General features: G+C 34.3%; 1 protein-coding gene across 5 annotated transcripts in view; it reads left to right on the top strand.

Moving 5' to 3' along the window:
• The window catches only part of LOC143244780 (hydroxyproline dehydrogenase-like), a 50,897-nt gene extending 29,446 nt beyond the window's left edge, over positions 1-21,451 (top strand). For 3 of the 5 annotated variants that reach the window (XM_076490088.1, XM_076490089.1, XM_076490090.1), the window contains exons 3-10: positions 679-802; positions 1,541-1,630; positions 2,754-2,837; positions 4,783-4,929; positions 5,641-5,816; positions 10,622-10,723; positions 20,636-20,724; positions 21,172-21,451. In XM_076490088.1, coding sequence (XP_076346203.1) covers positions 679-802; positions 1,541-1,630; positions 2,754-2,837; positions 4,783-4,929; positions 5,641-5,816; positions 10,622-10,723; positions 20,636-20,724; positions 21,172-21,377 — 1,018 coding nt within the window. In that variant the 3' untranslated portion in view covers positions 21,378-21,451. Of the gene's footprint in view, positions 1-678; positions 803-1,540; positions 1,631-2,753; positions 2,838-4,782; positions 4,930-5,640; positions 5,817-10,621; positions 10,724-20,096; positions 20,292-20,635; positions 20,725-21,171 lie in introns of those variants that run through there. The other 2 variants (XR_013025319.1, XR_013025318.1) reach the window with 2 other exon arrangements.
• The last annotated feature ends 1,499 nt before the right edge of the window (positions 21,452-22,950 follow it).

Raw genomic sequence — 22,950 nt, 5'->3', positions numbered from 1 at the left:
CAAAAGCAAAGTTTGAAGACAAAATAGGTCTTTTTCCATTTACTTTATGCAGAAGGAATTGGAAAATAACATTTTCTGCCTAGGAACAAGAAGTAAAAATTTTGGTACATAGTGTTATCTTAGACTCTTTAAACTTCTCTTTCTGGCTATCCATTACTACTTGTATCACAAGGCTTTACTGACTTAATTCAAGTTTTAATTAATGTACTTTTTTGTATGGTTATACCCATTAGTGTAGCTCATAACTTATAGTTCTAGTGTACTTACTTTATGTAGTATTGCATAGTTCTGCACTTTTATTTTATTACAACAAACAAAATTTAACATGAAACCTATGTTATTTTCTCTTATGTTAACAGTGTGAGATAATTCAGGCTTCTATGATAAAGTATGGTTGAAACTTGAACTGGAAATTGTACAGCTATACAAGTTTGAATTCTTGAGTTTAGAACCTCTCTTGATGCTTTTACATGTCTTTCACATTCAAAGTACTTGCTGGCAGTAACATGAGCAAAGAAATAAAAAAAGAGTTAGCTTTCACTACTGTATCACTCCAATAACCTATACTTATTTTTTTTAAAAGTAGTTGTGTTTGTAGAAGTTTATGGTGTGTAAAACTATGCTGATATTAAACTTAAATAATGAAAATGTCAAACTTTTAACATTTTCTTCATGTAGGGAGGACCTCTTTGATAAAAATGCTCAGAAAATTTTAGATTGTTTGGAATTTTCAAGCTCACTCACCACAAAAGCCCCATTAATGCAATTGAAGGTCACAGGGCTCTTATCAGCTGATATATTAGTGAGTATATTTCTTTTTCTCTAATATTTGTTGAACTTTTGTGTATATTCTCTTGAAATGATTTCTTCTGTGTACTTCTCTTGAACTATTGCTTGCTGCAATTGTATTTATTTTCTTGATCTGATATCTTCTGCTGATGTAGTATTTGCTGTCTTGAAATAAAATCTGTTGGTGTTGTGGTAGTTATTTTCTCAAACAGATGTCTGCTACTGGCTACTGTTATTATACTTCTCTTGGACTAATATGTACTGATATTCTGGTACTTTTAAATTGATGTTTGCTGCTATTATGAAACTTCTGGCATTTGTTGACAGTATTTATCTTTTTGTATAAATTTAAGCAGCTATTATATTACTTATGTTTTGATGCCTACTGGTAACATTTATTGTGGCCCACTATCTGGTGCTGAGTGGGTACTTATTCTCTTGAAATGATGCTTATTTAGTCTTCAAACTTTAAGCATTATTCCTAGAATATAGGCCAGGCATGACTTTGTAGTTGTCATATCAGATTGTGGATCTGAGGGTTCATGGTTTGTATCTCACTGCCATAAAATCATGCTCCACACTTTGGGACAATAGTTATGGTATAAGAATGACAGACATTTCTTAGTAATTACTTAAGAGTAGTTCAAGATTTGGTGGTGGGTGTTGACTAGCTGGCTTCTTTATAGAGTATGAGTTCAAAGTTAGGAAAGGGTAGGAAATTTTTGAAACAAATTGAAAATTTGTTTTTCAGACCCATATGGCAAATATTTATGCTACAAGCACTAAAGCTCTGAGCATGGTAGAAAATATTGCCAATGGAATGATTAATGGGCAGTTAAAGGTAAGGAAAAATGTTTCAGTATGATTTAAATAGTGAATTCTTCTAAGCTTACAAAAAAGGCACATATTAGTGTTAAATATCTGAATCAGGTAAAATAAATTACATTTTTAAAACTAGAATTTTAGGTTTAATATTTTTAGCTGAAAACTTGATTTTTTGCAACATGTTTTTTACTAAATTTCACTTCATCAGGTGAAGTCCATTCTTTCCTTATGGTTTTGTATGTCCCAAACATTTTGTTAATAAAGTAAATTTTAACAAAATTTTAGAATGTAAACAGCATTCATATGTTAATTGTTTGAATTTATATGACCTTTAAATTAATCTCATTTTTCTAACAAAAAGTTTTCTCCCTTTGTTTTTCCCAAGTATTTCATACCTTACCAATGGATTCATAATGGTTGATAAAACACAAAACATTTTATTTATAAGATTCAAATGTTTCAGAATACTATTGTTCCACCTTAAAAAAAATCTGAAAGTTGTGTTATATAGATGATTACTAACTAAAAGAAAAGGATAAAACAAAGGATTATAGACATACTGCACAACAATTCAAGTGTGAAAATTTAGAACAATTTTAGATCTAAAGTGCTTTGTGACACTTATTAAAAACTTGTTTCAGTACAAAGTTCAGCTACCTGAACTTGAAAATTCATGTTTCATATATAAATATGTGTATGCCACTTAAAAACTAGTCTGTGAACAGTTAGAGGAGCATTTAACAGAATCTACAGTTCACTACTTAAACCCAACCACTCATCCATTCATTCAAGTTCTGAAACAGTGGGTTGCACATTATTTCATATAATAAGTTTTTTGTCATTACTACAGGATTTTCAGACCTTCAACTCTCTATTAAAAAAAGTTTTTTATAGCTAAATACTACCTGCTTCTTAAGTCACAAAACTCTATATCTAAAATTGTTCTAAATTTTCACACTTATACTGTTGTTTATTATATCTATAATCCTTTTTTACTTTTAATATTTCACACCTTATTTTAACTCTGTATGTATAACTTATATTTCTTCTACAAAAATGTTTATTGAGGTCTTCTGCTTATTTTGTTGTGCTTTTTCACTGTTGATCTTTTCTAAGTGTAGTGAACTGTTTGGTTGTAGACTAGTGAAATATTTTGTGGCCTGACCAGAAAAGAAGGACAGTGCTTGGAACATGCTGTGAGAAGATTCCATAAAATTGGCATGGTAAGACATTTGAAGATAGCTAATATCTATACAAGTCTTCAGATAAGGTCATGAAATAAAATTATCAGCATCTGAAGGATTTTGTTATTTTCATGATAGTTTTCTTCTATACTTTCATAAACAGAAAGTTTATGGTCCATATGTTTAAATAAACCTTATTCAGGTAAAACATTTTTGACATTTTTACCAGATAAAGAACGCATTAACTACAACCCCATCAAACAAAGATTTGTGAAATTTAAAAGAACTTTTATTTCCAATAACATAATAAAGTATAAGTTTTCTACTGTGATTGTTTATTTTTCTTGATATTCATTTGGGTTAATTATAAGCTTAATCAGCACCTTTCTTACTTACTTTTCAAACTGTTTATGTTTTTTGATGAATTTGTCATTAATTCTTGTTTAATATGCAGTTTTAAAAATAAACATTGGTTTTGGGCAAACAAAGGTGAAATGAGCAGCAACCTCATAGTTTAAAGGGACAGTTGTAAGAGTCTTTGAAGTTTCAAATAATCCCTTTTTTGGGTTTCAGGTCAAAGACAAAATATTTGAGCATCCTTTGTAGGTTAGTCCTCCAAGGTTTTATTTACAAGTGTCACTCTGAACTAGACAGTTGCTGCTCATTTCACTCATTGCTGCTCAACTGCTTAATGATTTAGTTATATGAAATTGTATTTGATTTCTTTAGAAGTTTACCTCCCACTTTTGGAGGCACAAACTAACTAAAGAAAGAGATTTTCTGAAGTAAATTGTGAGTAATTTGTTGAGAAAGACTAGCTTCTTAACTAAGTTCCAGTTTTAAAGCATTTTAAAATGTACTTACACACTGCAGCTTTGTGCTTAATTTTAAACAAACATACACACTGACAGAAGCTAAACAGGTTATTAATTATCTATTCTCACAATTAAATCAAAATACAACAACTTAAAAATCTATCACATACAAATATCTAATTTATTTTCATATATGAATAAAAAATTTCTGCAAAACTCACATTTCTACATGGAATTAATTGTTTGTGAGATTCTAGATACTTGTTTTATTTAGGATTAAACTGAAATAAGTTGTAAATGTTCATACTGTCTGTAATTTTTAAAAATATCATTGAAAACATTGCATTTATTAGGAACTGATAGTAATCTTTCAGTTTATAAAGTGGAAGGATGTTTACTTGATAGGCCATATGGTATTTATTTGTTAATTCAATAACATCCTCTGTTACATGTGAAACCTAATAAGTTAACTTCCTCTTGTCAAGTGGAATGTGTTTTGTCTTTTAAGTAGATATGTTAGTTACTGTGGCATAATACAGTTTGTTCTGTTAATTTTTAAATTTTGTACAAAGCTACAGAGTGGCTATGTGCACTAGTCATCCATAATTTAACAGTGTAAGACAATGTAAAAGGCAACTAGTCATCACCAGCCATTGCCATCTCTTGGGATACTCTTTTACCAATTAATAGTGGGATTGACCATGACATTATAACACCCCTATGGCTGAAAGTGTGGGCATGACTGGGATTCAAACCTGCAACCCTCAGATTATGAGTCAAGTGCCTTAACCACTTGGCCATGCCAGACCTAGTGTAATACAGAACAGTTTTAAGGGTTCAAGGTGATTTAGTTTTACAAAGTAATGGATATTTGTACCTGACTTTCATAATTACATATTTGAGTTTTATGATAAAAAAGTCTTTCTGAACACCTAGAACTATACTTTCTATTTTATCACGCATAACTGTTTAGTTATTAAGAGTAATATTTCAGAAACTTAATGAAATTTTGAATAAAGTTTATGTAGTTATGATTAACTCTAAATGTTATGTGCATCACAAAATGACAAATAAGATCATAACTCAGATTCCATATGAGACTGCTTATCTTGGACCCTTTACTGATTCAAAGATTGTTTGAAAATATGTTTGTTTTTTCTTTTTAATAGATGGCACAAATTAAAGCAGTAAAAGTTTTAGTTGATGCAGAATATACTTATCTAAACCCTGCCATAAACCTTCTTACAATGGCACTCATGGCAACATTTAATAAAGACAGCCCTGTTATTTGGAATACGTATCAGTGTTATCTAAAGGTAGGTGTGAAATGGTAGAATAAATTAAGTCATTTTGTTTTTGTACCAGAAAGATTTTTTTTCTCAAAATATCCTAGGTGATGTTTGAGCCTACTCTTGTTGTATAGTTATCAGATATCACTGGACAGTAACTGGACTTAGGCAACAGTAAACAACATATGAGAGAAGTTTTAGGTTTAAAAGGTGTATCCCCCATCTCTTATTTTAGTAATTAGAATTTTTTTATTTATTTTGAAGAAGATTTATGAGGACTTTAACATATGTAAAAAGGTATAGTGGTTTTCATGTTTTTATTCACCTTTCAGATCCAGTGAAGACTTTTTCTAACAGATCAAAACATGAACACCAAACAATGTATGAAATTTTTAGGTTTCAACAATAAAGAAACCTTTAAGTACTTTGATAAGTTAATTTATAATGTACTCTCTAAATTTCACATTTTAATTTGCAATTTTTCTGTTTTATTCAAAGTACTTTTGCTGTATTTATTTGTCCCCAGTAGGCCAAAATTCATAATTCTGTCCCTGCAGTAGTCACAAAACAGATAGCCCATTAATAATAACAAATAGGTCTGTTTTAAAACTAGTGAGGAAGAGAGTTAAGAAGCTAATGTTAAGATTCTTGAAGATTTGTTTATTTAAAACAAACCAAAATCAATGTTTTAATTAAATTGAAGTTGTTATTATATCTAACATTTTAACTGCTTTATAGAAAGCATTGCAGGCAATCACCACCGAAGTGGAGATGAGCCAAAAACTTGGGGTTTGTTTTGGTGCTAAGATTGTTCGAGGGGCTTACATGGTCCAGGAGCAGCAGCGAGCAGATAGGCTGGGATATCCAAGACCCACCTGTGAAAACTATGAAGCAACAAACAATAATTACAACATGTATGTAGCAGGTACACTTCAACAATGTAACAGATAGTTAGGAATGTTTTCCAGTGATCAGTGAAAAGTTTGACAAATATGTATACTTATAACAGTACTTCATCTACGTGTGTCCATGTTTCTGTGTACGCATGTGTGTGCTGGTGTTGAGTAGGGATATTTTGATGTTTAGCACTGCAGTTTTTAATAGATACACTGTTATGCTTTTTTGTGAATTGAAATAGGCAAATACAAGCTTTTTATTATGTTCAGTTGTCTCAAATTGAGTTCCCTTTCATCAAATTTGAAATCAAAATTGCTTCCTTTGTCCTCTCAGGATAGTGTGAGGAATGATGAGTTACAATATAAAATAATAATAATGTATGTAAACACACACATTCAGCAAGAAAGAAAATTTGTCATTTTATTATTGTAAACTCAATCTGTTAATTTGTTTTCCCTTGAAATGCATTATGTCTTTTTTAATCTATATGAATGATACTTTTTATCTTATTTTTTATGACAATCAAATTTTTATTACTTTGTCTTAGTCCTAGTTTGGTATGGAAACCTGATATTAGTGGTTGGTTGGTTAGCATTTATTGAAACAAAGCAACATGGCTATTTGCACCAAACAACCAGTAAGAGAAGCATGAAAGTAAAATTGAATTAAAATGTAAAAATTAATTGTGGTAAAACTAGAGAAAGTTGAAAAACAGATAAAAAACTTAAATAGGATTTAAAAGGCCAATAACCTATAAATATTGAAAAACACAAGTAAGGTAGACAGTGTCACTATCACTAATGACACTGTCCAGCATCAGGGGTAAATCCATAGAGAAACATGTCTAAAATGGTGATGTTATTCAGAGTTGTGACGACAGCACAACAATAAAATGTAGACTATTGTGACTTGAATGCCACAAAGGCCACTCATTGGTGCATCAGTCCCAGATAAAAGAAAAAATGAGTTAAAAACTGTTACCAATGTGTAGCCTAGCCAAGACAACTTCCTCCTTCTGATTGTTGTAGAAACAACACAGCCAAAGAGTAACAGAAGGTTTGATCTGTAAAATATTGTCGACACATTGCTAGCTCAAGTCAACTGCCAACTAGCATGAAGCCTATCCTTGAATACAGGATCGTAGTCCATGCATGGGACAGTCAGTTTTGAATATTGATGAGAATGAGTGAGAAGTAATATGAAGGAATTCCAGGGCCAGAAGAGAGCTAAGAAAATTCGTAGAAATAGTACAATGTTTCTACTGTATAGCTATTAAGTAATCCAAGGCAGAAGAAATGGCATACAACTTGACAGTGACCACAGAAATTTTAGAGGGGATCTTGTAACCAACCACTGAACCACAACTAGCCACAGCAGAGCCCACAGATTTAAGGAAGGGTCAGATGGTGGGATGGGCTGACCAGGAGTGACGGCAACATCACCCAAGGACAGAACCAGTTCAGCCATCTGCACCTAAACATCAAGGCCAAAAGGAAGAATTACAGACCATTTATTTCAAACGAGCATAGCCCACTGAAGAAGAAAAGACACAACCTCAGGTGAGATGCTGTGGTAATGATTGCAGTTTTAAAACATACTGTAAAGAAAGTTGTAAGTAGTGAAGGTGAAGAGGAGGCTCATGGGACTCATTGTAGAAACTCTGGACTAGAGAAGTGAATGGGGTCCAACATCTTGAAGGCCAAGATCCTAGCAGAACCATCCAGAGACCCATAGCCCAGTTTGGGCTGAATAAGTGCATGATATTTGATCATAGAACATTGATCCATTCCCCAAGAGGTAGAAGAGAGGACATGGAGGATGTATAGTGCCTTTGTACACTTTACACGTAACTGCTTGATGTGTAGAATGAAGATAAGCTTAAGAAACATCGCATGGGAAGAACATCAATGAGATGCTGCTGGAAATTGAGATGAAATACCCCATGGTGGCAAAAAGTGTATGCAAACAGTTTTGTAGAAGGAAAAGATAAAACTATTGGCTGTGGTCCACTTGAACAAAAAACTGACATGAGGTGTGGAAATCGTTGATATAAAGTCTGTTTGCAATGATAGGAGGAAGTTTTGCAATGATAGCATTAATCCTCACACTGAAAAGTGTGGCACTCAAGACAGAACCCACTGGGACTCCAAGTTTTTTGAAAAGAAATGGGAAAGCATTGTGCCTTCCCAAACTTCAAATCACTGGACCATTAAAAGTTCTGGATAAAAGTAGGCATATGGCTACACAACCCATATGAGTGAAGGTCTCACAAAATTCTGTACATCCACATAGTATCATTAGTCTTCTCAAGGCCAACAAGTATGGAAACAAGATGTTATTGCTTGAGAAAGGCTTCCCTTATTGATGTTTCAAGTTGAATCAGGTAGTCTATGGCAGAGTGTTGTCATTGGAACCCATGCTAGGTGGGCAAAGGAGGAGGTTTGATTTGAAGATCCAACCAAGATGAGCATTAACTATCATCTCAAAGATCTTACAAAAACAGGTCATCAAAATAATGGACAATAGTTAGAAGGAATCTTGGAATCCTTCCCAAACTAAGATAAAGGGAGGATAATAGCCTGGCACCAAGCATCAGGAAGAACATTCTCATACCAAACATGCTTAAAAGAAACCAGAAGAATAGCAAAAGAAACAGGAGAGCAGCACCTCATAGTGAATGTCATCACGTCTGATAATGCAGTTAGTCACTGCTACCATGCAGTTGTCTATAGAGAGTGTACAAATGACAGCAGGATCAAGTTCCGATAGAGTAGTAAAAGAAGACCAGTTGGTCTGGTCCAACTTTCACTGAGGCATGTGGTTCGGGTGGCATTGATCACAGCCAGTCTCCCTCAAAATTAGAGGGAAATTATCACTACCCTGCGGAACACTGTCAATTCTCCAAAAAAAGTGAGAGAAAAGTGAATAGTAATAGGTAGAGGGGTCGATAGCAATAAAAGACTGACTAGGTGCATGAAAGTAAGTAATAGGAATGGGTATTGAAGAGAGGAAGGTTTTGATTGTAAAACATATGCTCTATGGAATGATTACTCCCATTAATATCAGCCCCACCCAACGGGGGATTATGTTCATTAAAGTCTCCCAGGATTACTAAGGGAGACAGCAACTGTTCAGTGAGACTATCAAGGTTTGATTGATCATAGGTCTTTCCAGGAAATTGGTACAGAGTTCAAACAGTGATGGTATGACCCAAGGAAACATTGGCTATGGTCTTCAAGGGTGTATTCAATGGCAAGCATGCTGGTTGACTGGCAGTGCCAGTCATCCATTCACTGGTCCATCATACAACCTGTCATTCTGGTACAAAAAACACCACTACCACCACCAAAAGGTGACTGTATCAGCAGGTTTTGAAAAATAAGAATGAATCAGTCTTAATGTCATCTACATTAGAACAGAAACCTTGACTCGGGAATGTTCTTTAAATCCCTCAGAACAATAATTCCTCTTCAGGAATTCAAAGTAGCATGGAGACTAACATCCCAGTGAGCTTTGAATTCAGAAGGAGTTTGATGTGTTGTGGTGTAGATGTTTCCACATAAATGTTGTCAGAACACAACTTCCTGTCTGTCTTGGGGAAGCTAGCAAGCCTCTCTAATAGCTTTTGAATGACAAAGGGAGATATCATCCCTAAGGAGTGCAAAATGAGATATCAAGATATAAAATCAACTGTGATGGTGACTAGACAACAGAGTTGTCCATGTGTGGTTGTTTTCCAATTATCTGTTGTCTTTTTTCTGGTTTTATTATTATTTTCATGGATTGGGATATCCATAATAAATAGAGGAAATTTCAGTGCCCACTGACCCCACCCACCATGGAACTCTATGAGGGGATGCACTACAATGCTAAGCAAGGTCACTGCAGCAACTCCAGAGTTTCATGAGCTTTATACTCAAACATCAGACACAGTGTTCACAATACCTGTTGAGAATGTATCTCAAGACAGCTGGTGTGAGCATTAAACTTTTATTAAAATAAAGTAGAGAACATTTCAACCTTCTTTGGTCATCTTCAGGTTAAGAAGGTTCTTAACCTGAAGATGACCTAAGAAGGTTAAAATATTGTTCTCTACTTTACTGTAATAAAAGTTTTAACACCTATACCAACTGTCCTGATGTACATTCTTACTTCAAGTGGGTTTATCATCATCACGAACCTCTTGAGTGTCCAACATTGGTATTCAGTTGATCCTAGCCCAAGGTGAATTGAAAGTAGAGAATGTTCTCTGGGACTCACACTCACCACATACAGGAATCCACCTCGAGGGGTTGACGCTAGTGAAATCCTGGGAATTTAGTTTCATCACTTTTTTGGGCTCTAACAGGTTCATACATTATTCTTTAATACTCATACCTGCTTTTATCATAAATATTGTAATTAGCACAAATGAATAAGAACTTCACAATAAAAACCAGCAATGTGTATTTAAAACTTAAATATGTAATTTGTAATATGTAATTTAAATATGAGATAAATATGTAATTTCATGAACAGTGTACAAGGATGATTTTCATACTTTTATTCTTTGAGATTCATAAGAGTGATATTAACAACAAATTAAGTAAGTACAAAATTACTCTTCATAACAGTTTTAAATTTACTTTTGTATTGATTTTGATTATCATCCTGAAGGGGGCAGTAGTTGAAAGCTTTTTATCCTGATGTTATTTGCCATATTGTTTCTCTTCATTTGTCTACAATAAAAGTATAGTTTAAAGGCAGTTTATGTATGTTTTAAATGTTTCATTACATAGTTTGTGGGTTAGTTTGGTTTGAAAGAGAGCTTGTAATTTTACAGGGTTGTAAAGTACATGTTAAATCATGTTAAAACTGCTCAGTCAAGATGCAACATCATTATTGCAACTCATAATGAAGAAAGTGTGAAACAAGCCATTAGGAGGTAGGTTTATCTGTCATTCAACTCTATTAATATTAAACTTTAAACATTTTCTTGATAAACTGAATCTCACTTGATATGTGCACATATTGATTCACCTTAAAAACATTTAGATTTATTTGATGCATAATTGTCAAAATGTTACACAAAGTAAAAATAGTTACAGTTGAAAAAATGTCTTTACTTCATTTCTCTAGTTAAAATGATTTTTTTAAAGTGTTACATTTGTGTTATTGATGCAAGTATTAGAATTTTTATACCAGCAAATACCAGAAGGCACAAAATTACAATAAACTAAATGAAATGATGGAACAGAAAAGTAAGGAATTTGTAATGTCATTTTGAATAGCCTTATGATAACATAAACATTCCAGAATAGTAGTGGAGGTAAGATCATACTTAATTTTAGAAATATATTTTCAATATGAAAAACTTGTATTTTATGTTAAAACATTAAACACAGAAACTAAGAGCTGCCTAAAGCATCAACACACAAACCTATGAATTGTGGTAAACTAGAATAAAAATCTTATAGCTTGTACTAGAAGAAACACAAATCTGTATCTTGAATGTAGCTTATATTAAGAGAAATACAAACATGTATCTTGTGTACAGTTTGTACTAGAAGAAACAAACCTATAGTTTATATTTGGAGAAACACAAACCTACATCACGTATACCAGTCTTATGTGAAGAAACAAGCTTATAATTTGTATTGGAAAAAACAAGACTACAACTTGTATAAGATGCAATGCAAATGTTTAACTGTAGCTGAAACATCGCATCTATAGTTTGTAGCAAAAGTATCACACCCCATTGGTTTAGTACTAGACTTAAGGGCTCATAATGATGAAAGTTGGGGTTCATCTGTGTGTGTGAGAAATGCATAGGCAGTCATGTACGGGTTTACACTAAAAGACAAAAAAACAAAAGTATCATACAGATCTGTATATTGTAACATAAATAACACTCAAGTAAGTAATGAATACTGCATCTCCAACTTTGTTTACTTCCTTTTTAGTCCCTGCTTGCAGGTTTATAAATTAGCTGATGTTTATAATTAACTGAATGTTATAAAAAATTCACATGTGAAATTAGAAAATTTTGTGATGCATAAAAGTATTTTCAATCTTAAAATCAAAATTTCTTTGCATGTTTGAGTCAACATTTGATAAGGAAACTGCATGGGTAAAACATTATTTAATAAATTTTAAAACTTGTTACACAAATCTGATATTTTGCATACTAAAACCTTGTAATATTTAATGATAATATGAAATATTTCATGAAGACACATTCACTAATTTAAAAGTTGTACCATGGAAATTATAACTTTTAATACAGTAAGCAAATCTTAATAAAATTTTGCACATTATCAGTAAACATTACAAAGATTTTATATACAAAATATTAGATTTTTGAATAAAGTTGTAAGAGTTTTTTAAGTAACAATTTGTTTTATCTCTTACTTTCAGTATTGTATCTCTGTACAGGTTTGGCTGATTTGATCAACCTCGTAACCACAGTAAAAAATTAGAAAATAAATATACTCTTCAAAAAAAAGAAACGCAAAAGGGATATTTTTGTTATTTTAAAGAGAAATATATGTAATAACGTTACAAGCTCAGAGTATGTGATGTTACACGTGTTAAGGCACTGATTGTCAGACCAAAACGACAATAAAAGTTGTGCACTTTGAAAACGGAGGAAAACATCGGATTTTTTGCCAAAACACATTTGTGTCCAATAAATTTGTTTGAGAGATCTGCATGTTCTGCAAGTGCAATATGTGCAAAATCCCTATAAAAGTGACGGGTTCTCGGTTTCCATAGCTCAGTGTTAAGCCACCGACACGCAATACAGTTACGCCAAGACTGATTGAAGCACAACGCAACAACGCCATTGGTCGCTTGGAAGCAGGCGAATCTCGATCAGATGTTACCAGAGCTGTGAATGTCCACCAAAGCACCATCACAAGGCTATGGAATTGTCACCAACAACATGGATCAACTCGTGACCGTCCACGATCGGACAGACCTCGTGTGACCACATCCGCACAAGATTGCTACATCTGGTTACGTCACCTTCGGGATAGGACCACCACTGCGATGTCTACTGCCTCAACCATACCAGGGCTGCGTAGGATTTCCGATCAGACCATATGCAACCGTCGACGAGATTCTTAGGCCCCATGTGCAACCCATCATGGTGAACGTCAACAACGTTTTTCAACATGACAATGCCCGTCCTCACACAGCCTGACTCACCACTGTCTTCTTGAGACACCACAACATCAACGTTCTTCCCTAGCCCTCCAGATCACCAGATTTAAACCCCATCAAACATCTTTGGGACGAGTTGGACCAACGTCTGCGACGGCAACAACCTCAACTTGCAGCAGCTTTGCAGGCTGAGTGGACAGCCATTCCACAGGATGTGATTCGTCATCTCATCGCTTCCATGGGCAGGAGATGCCAAGCAGTTATTGATGCTCACGGGGGGCATACTCGTTATTGACGTTGAGTGACATTAAACTTCAACTAGTGAGTGTGGACTTCGCCTTTGCAGACTTTGGATGTTCAGCAGTGAATGTGCAAAGTTTCACACATGTCATACAGAACTACCCGGAATAAACGTGTTAACAATATGTCTCAAATTTTGCCTTTTGCATTTCTTTTTTTGCAGAGTATATAAAGTATGCTTGTTTCACCCCCTAAAATGACTACAGCTCATGACAGGAATGTTAATATTTTTTAGCACTGAGAATGTATTTCCAACAGGTACTCACCTTTTTTTTTTTACCCAAAGCCATCTTGACTAAGCATTGCTAAAAGTTTTTAGTGGAACAACAGTCAATATACCCCTTTATATTTGCACCATTGCAGCAACTTGCTAATCATGTGAGTACTTTCCACCAATGATACTGCATCATCTATACTAGTGCAGGACAAACCTCATTTTCAAGAATTAGCATATACAAACCAGAAACACAGCAAATCAATGGAGAGGAAGGGTGGGAAGCAGGCAAAATGTTGACTTTCAACATGGTACTACCTCCTCTCACATAAAGCTGGAATTCCACATTGTACAGATGGAGGGGCCAGTGAAGGTGCAAAAGTAATCAAAGAAGCAGAGAACAACTGCTGTGAATGAACAAGTGTGCTACAATTATGAAAGAAAGCACATCTGTAGATTACAGCACTACTTTTTGATAGTTATGCTTTTCATCCAGTAACCAACAAAATAAAAAAACATTAGGGCAGAACTTAATAGACACACACACATGCAATATTATGTAAGACATACTCCTCCAGTGAACAACAGATAGTATTTAAGATGTCCATATATGTAACAAGCATGAGCACTCAACATAATATTTAGATTTCAAGATGTCTGTATGTAAACATGAGAATACGTGGCTAAGGCTAAATGAACATATATGAATAGGCCATGTGCAATATGCCTGTGCAAGAAACATCCAGGGGAAGCACCTTTGGATATGCTGGGTTATGCCAAGTTTGGTTCATCTGGGTAAAAACAACAGTGGAAGCACTTTGTATGTGTGTGTAAGAACAACATGTTTGTTTCACCTAGGCAAAAAAATCAAGGGAAGTGCCTTGGATATTCATTATGATAACCAAGTATGTCAGCCTGGACAAAACATCTGGGGGGAGCAGATTTACTTTTCAAATTTTGTTCACAACAAACATTGTGATCAACAAATGCAGTCAGCCTGGACAAAAAACGTTTTCTTGATAAATTGAATTTCACTTAATATGTGCATATATTGTTTCACCTTAAAAAGTAATTTAGATTTATTTGATAAATACTTATCAGAAGGTTATACAATGTCAATGTAGTACGTATGAACAGAAAACATCCAGTTGAAGCATCTTGCATAAGACTGCTTGTTTCATATTTCTTACGTAAGCTATTTAGACATTAACAAGTGCAGTGTACCCAAACAAAAAACATTCGATGGAAATGCCTTGCATGGAAAAAAATTTATAAACAATGATTGCAGAAAACCTTCTGAAGAAATGTCTTAGACTTATCATATTAGGATATTCTATAATATTAAATATAACAATGATTGCTCACCTCACTCTGAAGGGGTCCATGTTATTTATGAATTCCTGAGGAAACCTCCATGGTCCACCACCCCAGTGACTGGGTACTGGAAGTGGCAAGGGCTCTCATGATCCACTAGAAGATATGCTAGGGAGCTCGTAAGAACCACGTACTGCAGACAGTGCAATTGATGTCTGCAGTTCCCTGTTTTGAAAAGCATAAAGACCAGTTGTAAGAATCACAGGTAAGTAGGGATGAGCAAAAAATCCCCATCTGCTTTACTCATGAAGTAGGAGTGATGGTTCTTTATATATACGACAGTGATAATGAAAAAACAACAACAGATATATAGAAACAGACACACCATCAGATAAGCACCTGGTAGTCTTACAGAAACATTCCACCTTCAATGTGGATGTTATAGGAGCATACACACTTAGTATTAAGATATAAATATCAGTGTTCCTTAGCATGCAACACCCACCACTAGGTGGGATCCTAAAATATGATGTATATCAGCAAAGTAAGGTAAACAATATTGATTCCTTGGTTAAAGGTGAACAGACATGTAGAATCACCACAAGAGGAAGACAGTACCCACCCAAGGAAGACACTACTATGTTGTGCAGAAGAGCAATAAATGTATTGGGAGTTGTCCACATGCCAGCCTGAATGATTTCCTCCAGAGATGGCAGTTTCAAGCGATTAAATATTTAGTTGACTCAAATCAAATGCGACAAGTAGTAGTGAAAAAGGAACTTACAAACTAAATAATGTTAACAATGAAAAGAAATAAAACTTAGACAAAAATAAATGCAAGTTTCAACTAAAGTAACCAACATTGTGAAAGAAGTATAATTTAACTCACCCACCATTGAGTAGAGAAGACATGAATGATCTAAAATATTGAGTGCATAAATTAGATCCATAAAGTCACTTAACATTGGAATATGTATGGGGAATGATAAATATTCACTGAAAATCTTACCACAAATCTCTTTGGAAAAAGAGCAATACCTAACCCAGCAGATTCTTTGTAGGTGCTGTATTGGGCAGAAAGTGCTGTATAAAAAACTTTCACATGACATTTAAATCCCTCTGCACACATACAAAAAGAAACTGGAAAGGAACATTGTCGGCCAAATATAACGCACAAACTCCCTGAGAATTACAGCTTGTTCTTTCCTAGCAGACATCGTCGACCCTGATATCTTTGGACTAGTGTCATTGCTGTTCTTTTCTTATGGCCGGAATTTCGTCTTTCGCCGTATTAAATTTCGAATGCATATGAACAAAGTACAGTTTGGAAAACGGAAAAATTTCTAAAAAATAAATAACTAGAAACAGTGGAAATGAAACACAAAAAGTCGAAACTGATAAAAAAAATTGTTCATGGAGAATGAGTTAAAACATACATCTACACAGTATAATCAGGGTTGCTAGATGTCTTTTGCTGCACAAGACTAAATTTGTATGGTTGTGGGACAAAATTAAGTAGCTTCAGTACCAAAATAATCAAATAACTTAAAATCCATCATCAGACTGAGCTTGCAGGAAAAATGGATTGAAATATATATATTTTTTTATCTATTGTTCATGTATATTTATGCCATATTATATCATTCGTGTGAAATGGATTGTTATCTTTTGCAAATTTTCCTTTTGTTTCAGGCTATATGATTTATAAATAACCTGTATGATATCTGCATATTACTGTATGGAAAGAAAGCAAACAAACAAACACACAAAATAACATGAGCTTTACCAACAGTTTTCTAAAATGTTGGCATGGTGACTGGTGAGGTTCTGCCATAGAGTTAAAAACTGAAAACTTTAAGGGGCCTGGTTTACGTCCTTGATACTTTATTGTTCTCTACAGGGGCACTGAAGTACTAGACACAATATCAACACTGCAAACAACCTCTCAGTAAAATTGAATACAAGAACACATGACAATTTCTTTATTACTTCTTAATATTTAACAAACTCTGGAGGAATAACTTTTACATACTCAAACTGTAAGGAAAGAAACTTGATAAGGACTTTTTAACAGTTTGTTACTTTGGTGATTCGTTTTTCATCCTTTTTTTTATTTTCTTGTGAACATCTCTCATTGGAGATCTTAGCTTTATACTAATTAATCAAAGAGTGCATCAAAATCGACATATGCATAATTTTTACTATTGTATGTTTTTGTGTTAAATAGTTCCAACATACTATCTGTTGCTTTAATTCTTTGCAACAGTTACTACTCATCATAAGGTGTCTTCTGATTCTCAAAATGGCTTCTAACATGTGCACTCTCATACAATTGCAGACCTTGTTTTCTACAAAGGTTACATAGGAAAATATGCATTTGACAACTGCTTTACTCACTGGAGTGGTCAAACAGGTTCCTAGATCTTCATAAACACGTGTTGCAAGTATCTTGATACCTCATAATTCCTCCCCAAAACTTAATGGGGGAATTATGCCATCTTTAAACACACTAGTTTCTTCATTCAAGGGGTGACACAAAATTTTGCAGTATTGGCTGTCACACACATCTGTTGCTTTTTGTAGAAGATTCTGAAATGGAAGTTCCCTGAAAGATAGTCAGTCTATTTGAGAAGGAACAATGCTTGGTGCCAATTCTTTCAGTCCAATGAATAGCTGCCGGTTTGTGGGAGTCTTTTTTACAACTTGAACCACCAGTTTGATAATTATTTCACAGCATCTCTACTTGACAAATCAAATCTGGTCTTTGGAATTCTTTTTACTTCTTACATCCTCAGAATCAACTGAACTTTTGGCATAGGCAGCTGTATTGCATTCACACCATACACCCTGCTTTGAAGAGATCTGTAGAGAACATCAAGGTTATTTATTAGCTTTTCAGGATTGGCATTTGTTGCCTGAGAAAGTGCGTTTACTTGTTCACACTCAGAAACGAGTGGTACCACAAAAACAAAATAGAGGTAGTTGGCATCATCTGCTAGCATGTCCACAATCAAGCATGCTTCGTAACACATATGCTGTGTTCCATACTGGCTTGTGGATGTAAAGTATGCCTTCCATCCTTTCCAGTTTAACAAAACGTTTGATATAACCTTGCCTCGCACTAGCCATCTTGTATTTGACATTTTTAGGAAAGGTAATGGTGCACCAACTCTTTCATTGCCTGCATTCATAATTTTAAATAAATATTTAAAATTTGAATGCCTGAGGGTACTATTTCTGAACCATGCAGGAATTCCACTCAAAATAAAACTTAAATTTGAAGCCAGTTTTTCAAAGCTCTTCTGAATGCAAAAAAATGCAGTTGCATGGTATCTTAGCGCAATCTGGTGACGCATCTCAAAATTTCAACCACAATGAATTATTTTCCCCTACCACATTACTAGCTCCATCACTGGGAAAACCAATACAATTAGACAGAATCAACTCTCTTTTGTCAACCTGAGATAACAGTGCTTCATAAAGAACTTCTCCAATTGTTTCTATGACAAGAATAAGTCCTAAAAATGATGTTTTCACAGTTCAATCTTCTTCGTCATAATATCTTGCATAAATGCACGTTTTTATCACTAGAAATGTCAGTAGACTCATCAACAACCAAACAGTATTTTTTGTTTCTCGTTTTGTTTATTACTTAATTTTCTAAACAAGGACCTATCATTTCGAATAAGTATTGAACACTTAGTTCAGTGCAATTGCAGGTCTTCGAGGCAACTTCCCTTACCGTGCTTCTTGATACCATCACCAATGGCCAGGTGGGTTAAGGCGTTCAACTCGTAATCTGAAGGTCACGGGTTTGAATCCCTGTTGCACCAGACATGCTTGCCCTTTCAGCCTTGGGGCATTATAATGTGATGGTTGATCCCACTATTTGTTTGTAAAAGAGTAGCCCAAGAGTTGGCGGTGGGTGGTGATGACTAGCTCGTAATCCGAGGGTCACAGGTTCGAATTCCTATTGCACTAAACATGCTCACCCTTTCAGCTGTGGGGGAGTTATTATGTTAGGCCAATCCCGCTATTCATTGGTAAAAAGAGTAGCCCAAGTGTTGGCATTGGGTAATGATGACTAGATGCCTTCCCTCTAGTCTTACACTGCTAAATTAGGGATGGCTAATGCAGATAGCCCTAGTGTAGCTTTGTGCAAAATTCCAAAATAAAACAAAGACATCACCAATGTGAACAACACCATTAACAGAGCAGTGACAACACTGCAACTGCAAGTTCAATTTCACATTTTTTAAGTTCCTTAGAAGCTTTTGATGTTGTCTTTGGAAAATTTATAATTCTGCATGAGGAAAGAATGGTACTTCTAACCTTATGTTCTTTTCTCTCACTGTGTGTCTTTAATGTGGCCTTTCTGGGATGCAGATTTTTCTTATGCATTTTACAATATACCTGCTCATTGCTATCAGTACTCCTACTCAGCCAAGGGTAGTCTCTTTCTCAGTTGGAATGATACTTTCTTGCAGCCTCATCATCTTTCCATTTTGGCATTTTCAAAGTTTTAATAGTATATTTAATGTAATAATGAGAGCGAGAGAAGGCTTATATGCTGTCGAGTTGCACATCAAACTTAACTTTACACAGTGCTAGTTAATGGATTTGGTCACACACAAAGAACGTTGCTTTGGCAACGGTATACTGTACGCAGGTGCAATCATGATACAGAGCATGAAACGATACAACAAAGGATGCGTTTGTTTTGAATTTCGCACAAAGCTACATAAGGGCTATCTGCATTAGCCATCCCTAATTTAGCAGTGTAAGACTAGAGGGAAGGCAGCTATTCATCACCACCCACCGCCAACTCTTGGGTTACTCTTTTACCAACAAATAGTGAGATTGATTGTCACATTATAATGCCCCTATGGCTAAAAGGGTAGAAAGAAAGCTCTGTGTCAAAATGTTCGCTCCTCTACATAGTTTTCTCTACCCATACCAGCTGTTTTTACACATATATATTTTCTCTACAAGTGGGTTTTCTCCTCATCACGGATTAGGTTCTGTATAATCCCCGAGTGGCACATCAGTATGTCTGTGGGCTCACACTACTAGAAACCGAATTTCAATATCCATGGTAGGCAGAACACGGATAGCCCATTGTGTAGCTTTGTGTTTAATTTGAAACAAACAAAGACATAGGTTCTATGTATGTACGTGTCGATATATATATAAAATAATCATAAGCTATATCAATACAACAGATTTCCATTGAAGTTTATCAAACTTAGTAGCTAAGCTGTATTTGGGTGTAAAAAATATGACTTTTCAGGCTCACTAATGCCTTACTTTACTGCTTGCAATTTAGCAGGAAAAGAAAGAGCCTAAGAAAACCACTAAAGCGATATCGTGAGTTTTTGATTGGTTATGCACATGTAACTGGACGAAGTAGGTGTATGCAAGCAAAGATTTTCAAAAATGGAAAAGGTGGGCAGGGCCACCTTGGGTGATTCAATATATATATATATATATATATGTATTAACATATTAAAAAGAATAAAAGGTAGGAGGTTCTTATCTTGTATTCTAATTTATCAGTATCGATAATTTGAGTATCTATTTTGTAAAAAACTAATTTTTTTTTGACATCACAAACATCAAATTTGAAACAATGCATTCGACTTGACACACGTGCAGAAATTGAAGTTTATGTGTTGTTTTCGTGTTTTATTTATTTTTAAATTAACAATTTAACTAATGCATAATACTAAAATTTGGTTTATAATCTGTAGTTTTTACCAAACTTATTGATGTGCATTCATCTAATAATAACTACACTTTCGTGATTAGATATTTGTAAAAATTTAAATTTTGTAAGCATGCTTTTTGTTGTTTTTTTAAATCCAGGATCAAGAAGCTTGGAATACAACATCATCTTGGAACTGTCAACTTTGGACAGTTACTGGGGATGAGTGATCAAATTACCTTCCCACTTGGTAGGAATGTTTTTTTGCAACAGAAGTAACAGTTAAAAGGTTTTTATTCTATGGTCTATGCTTATAAAAGTAAAGAATAGAACAGTAATATATTAACTATACCAAATGTACATTTATTTAAACAAAAACAAGTAAAGTATATTTTAAACCATGATTTTTAAATGGAATTAAGTAGTAAAATAGTAAAGTATTTTATTTCTACAATTATGTAGTAAAAATGATAAAAACTAGACTAGACTTGTGACAAAAGAAAAAGAAACATCTGAAAATCATCCAAAGTTGTGAGATTAAGCATTTAAGTTAAACTAATATATTTTTGATTAGATTATTGCTCAAGTCCCTTTAGATACATATAATTAGAATTTTATTAGAGCCTCTATATATATATATATATATATATATTTCCTCTCACAAGTCATCATGTTTGTAAAACATATCGTTCTCTAGCATCAGCTGGATTTACAGTTTACAAGTCTATCCCTTATGGACCGTTGGGTGAGGTTTTACCATATTTAGCTCGTCGAGCAATGGAGAATCAAACCGTGTTGGCCGGAGCAAGGAAGGAACAACAATTATTGTGGCAGGAAATAAAATCAAGAGCAAAGGATTATCTAACACCTAGTTTGAGGGGAATACCTGCAAGAACTTCCTAACTGTGATATTCACCTGTTAATAATTTTATATTCAAAACATAGAACACATAAAAAATAAATATAATATAATGAAATACTTGGTGTAAGTGTTTTTTACCATTATCATTGAATCTTTTATTGTATAAGCAGAAACTTCTGATAGATAGCATAACCACAAATGTTAATTTTTAAAATGTGCTGCTAGAATCACTTATTGAATATCTGTCGCATTTAATTTTCATTACTGTTTTCAAAGTATAGTTGTCTTTAGAAGTATTTTGGCAGTAAATACACACACTAAAGGTATAGTTATTTTTCACTGTTGTAAGGTAAACCACACTAATCACAAGAAGCGGTAATTCTATGTCCACTTATCAACAGTTAAAAATGAACATATATAAAAACAAGCAAGCATGCAATCCTTAATGACCCAAAGATTTGTAACTGTTTGTTGAATTTCACCAGAGCTACACAAGGGCTGTTTGCACTATCCATCCCTAATTTTGCAATGAAAGATTAGAAGGAAGGTACCTAGTAATCATCACCCCATTCCAACTCTTGGGCTACTCTTTTACCAATGAATAGGGGGATTGGCCGTGACATTGTAACACACCCACAACTGAAAGAATGAATATATTTGGCAAGACAGGGATTTGAACCCGCAATCCTCAGTTTGTGAGTGGAGCACCCTAACCCCCTCACCATGCTAAGTAGATGTATGAATGAAACTGCATTTATCACACCATTTCTTCCTTATAATAATAAAGAACTTTATTTCCTCAACAACAAATCTATAATTACTGAAGGTAAAAACTTAAATTGCCAAAAAAAAACTGGTTACTGTATTAAAATAAAGTTATTTATTGTAGATATATTCTATATTTTATCAGCAAAATACTTTGTTATTATTCTCTAATGCTACAAATATGTTAATAATTTCTGAAATAACTTTACTAGCTAATACCTATGCCAAAAACAAATACTTTTTACCTTTAAATGCTACCTTAACTTTCAATACATGGTAACAGATGAGTCTCTATTTATATCCAAAATTTAAAACATTGTCTATACTGAGTAATTTCAGATCATTGTTACAGACTATCTAGCATATAAGGTCATCAAACTACAAGTAATTTCTTGGCCTCACAGACATCATATACACTTCTTAGGTGTTCCAGCCTTTTAAGCCAAAACAAAAGACAAGAACAGAGACGTGAGCACCAGAGGTCTTCCTTTCTTGAAGAGTTGACTTCCTAAACAAATCTGAAAATTCTGAATTTACCTCTGTTCTCCCATTACTAGAGATCTTAGTAAACTATCAACTCAACAGCTAAACATAGAGAGAATAACTCTGAGAGAGATTTGAATCCTGATAAATACCCAAGTTCCCCCCAAACTCTAGGAGCTTCCACCCCCTACACAGCTAGCTGCCAAGGAAAAGCATCATGTTACTGACTTGGAACAGCCTACACCCAACAGTCATCCATTTCATGAATACCAGCTCCATTTTAGGGACTTTGACTCCTTCCCAGTGACTGCCAAAGATTATCCATCCTTTTCCACGAGTAGGTAGGATTTCAGATTCAATCTCGAG

Source organism: Tachypleus tridentatus, chromosome 2 (genome assembly GCF_004210375.1).
Source record: "Tachypleus tridentatus isolate NWPU-2018 chromosome 2, ASM421037v1, whole genome shotgun sequence".
In the NCBI taxonomy this organism is placed as follows: domain Eukaryota; kingdom Metazoa; phylum Arthropoda; class Merostomata; order Xiphosura; family Limulidae; genus Tachypleus; species Tachypleus tridentatus.
This window is presented reverse-complemented; position numbering and strand designations above follow the sequence as displayed.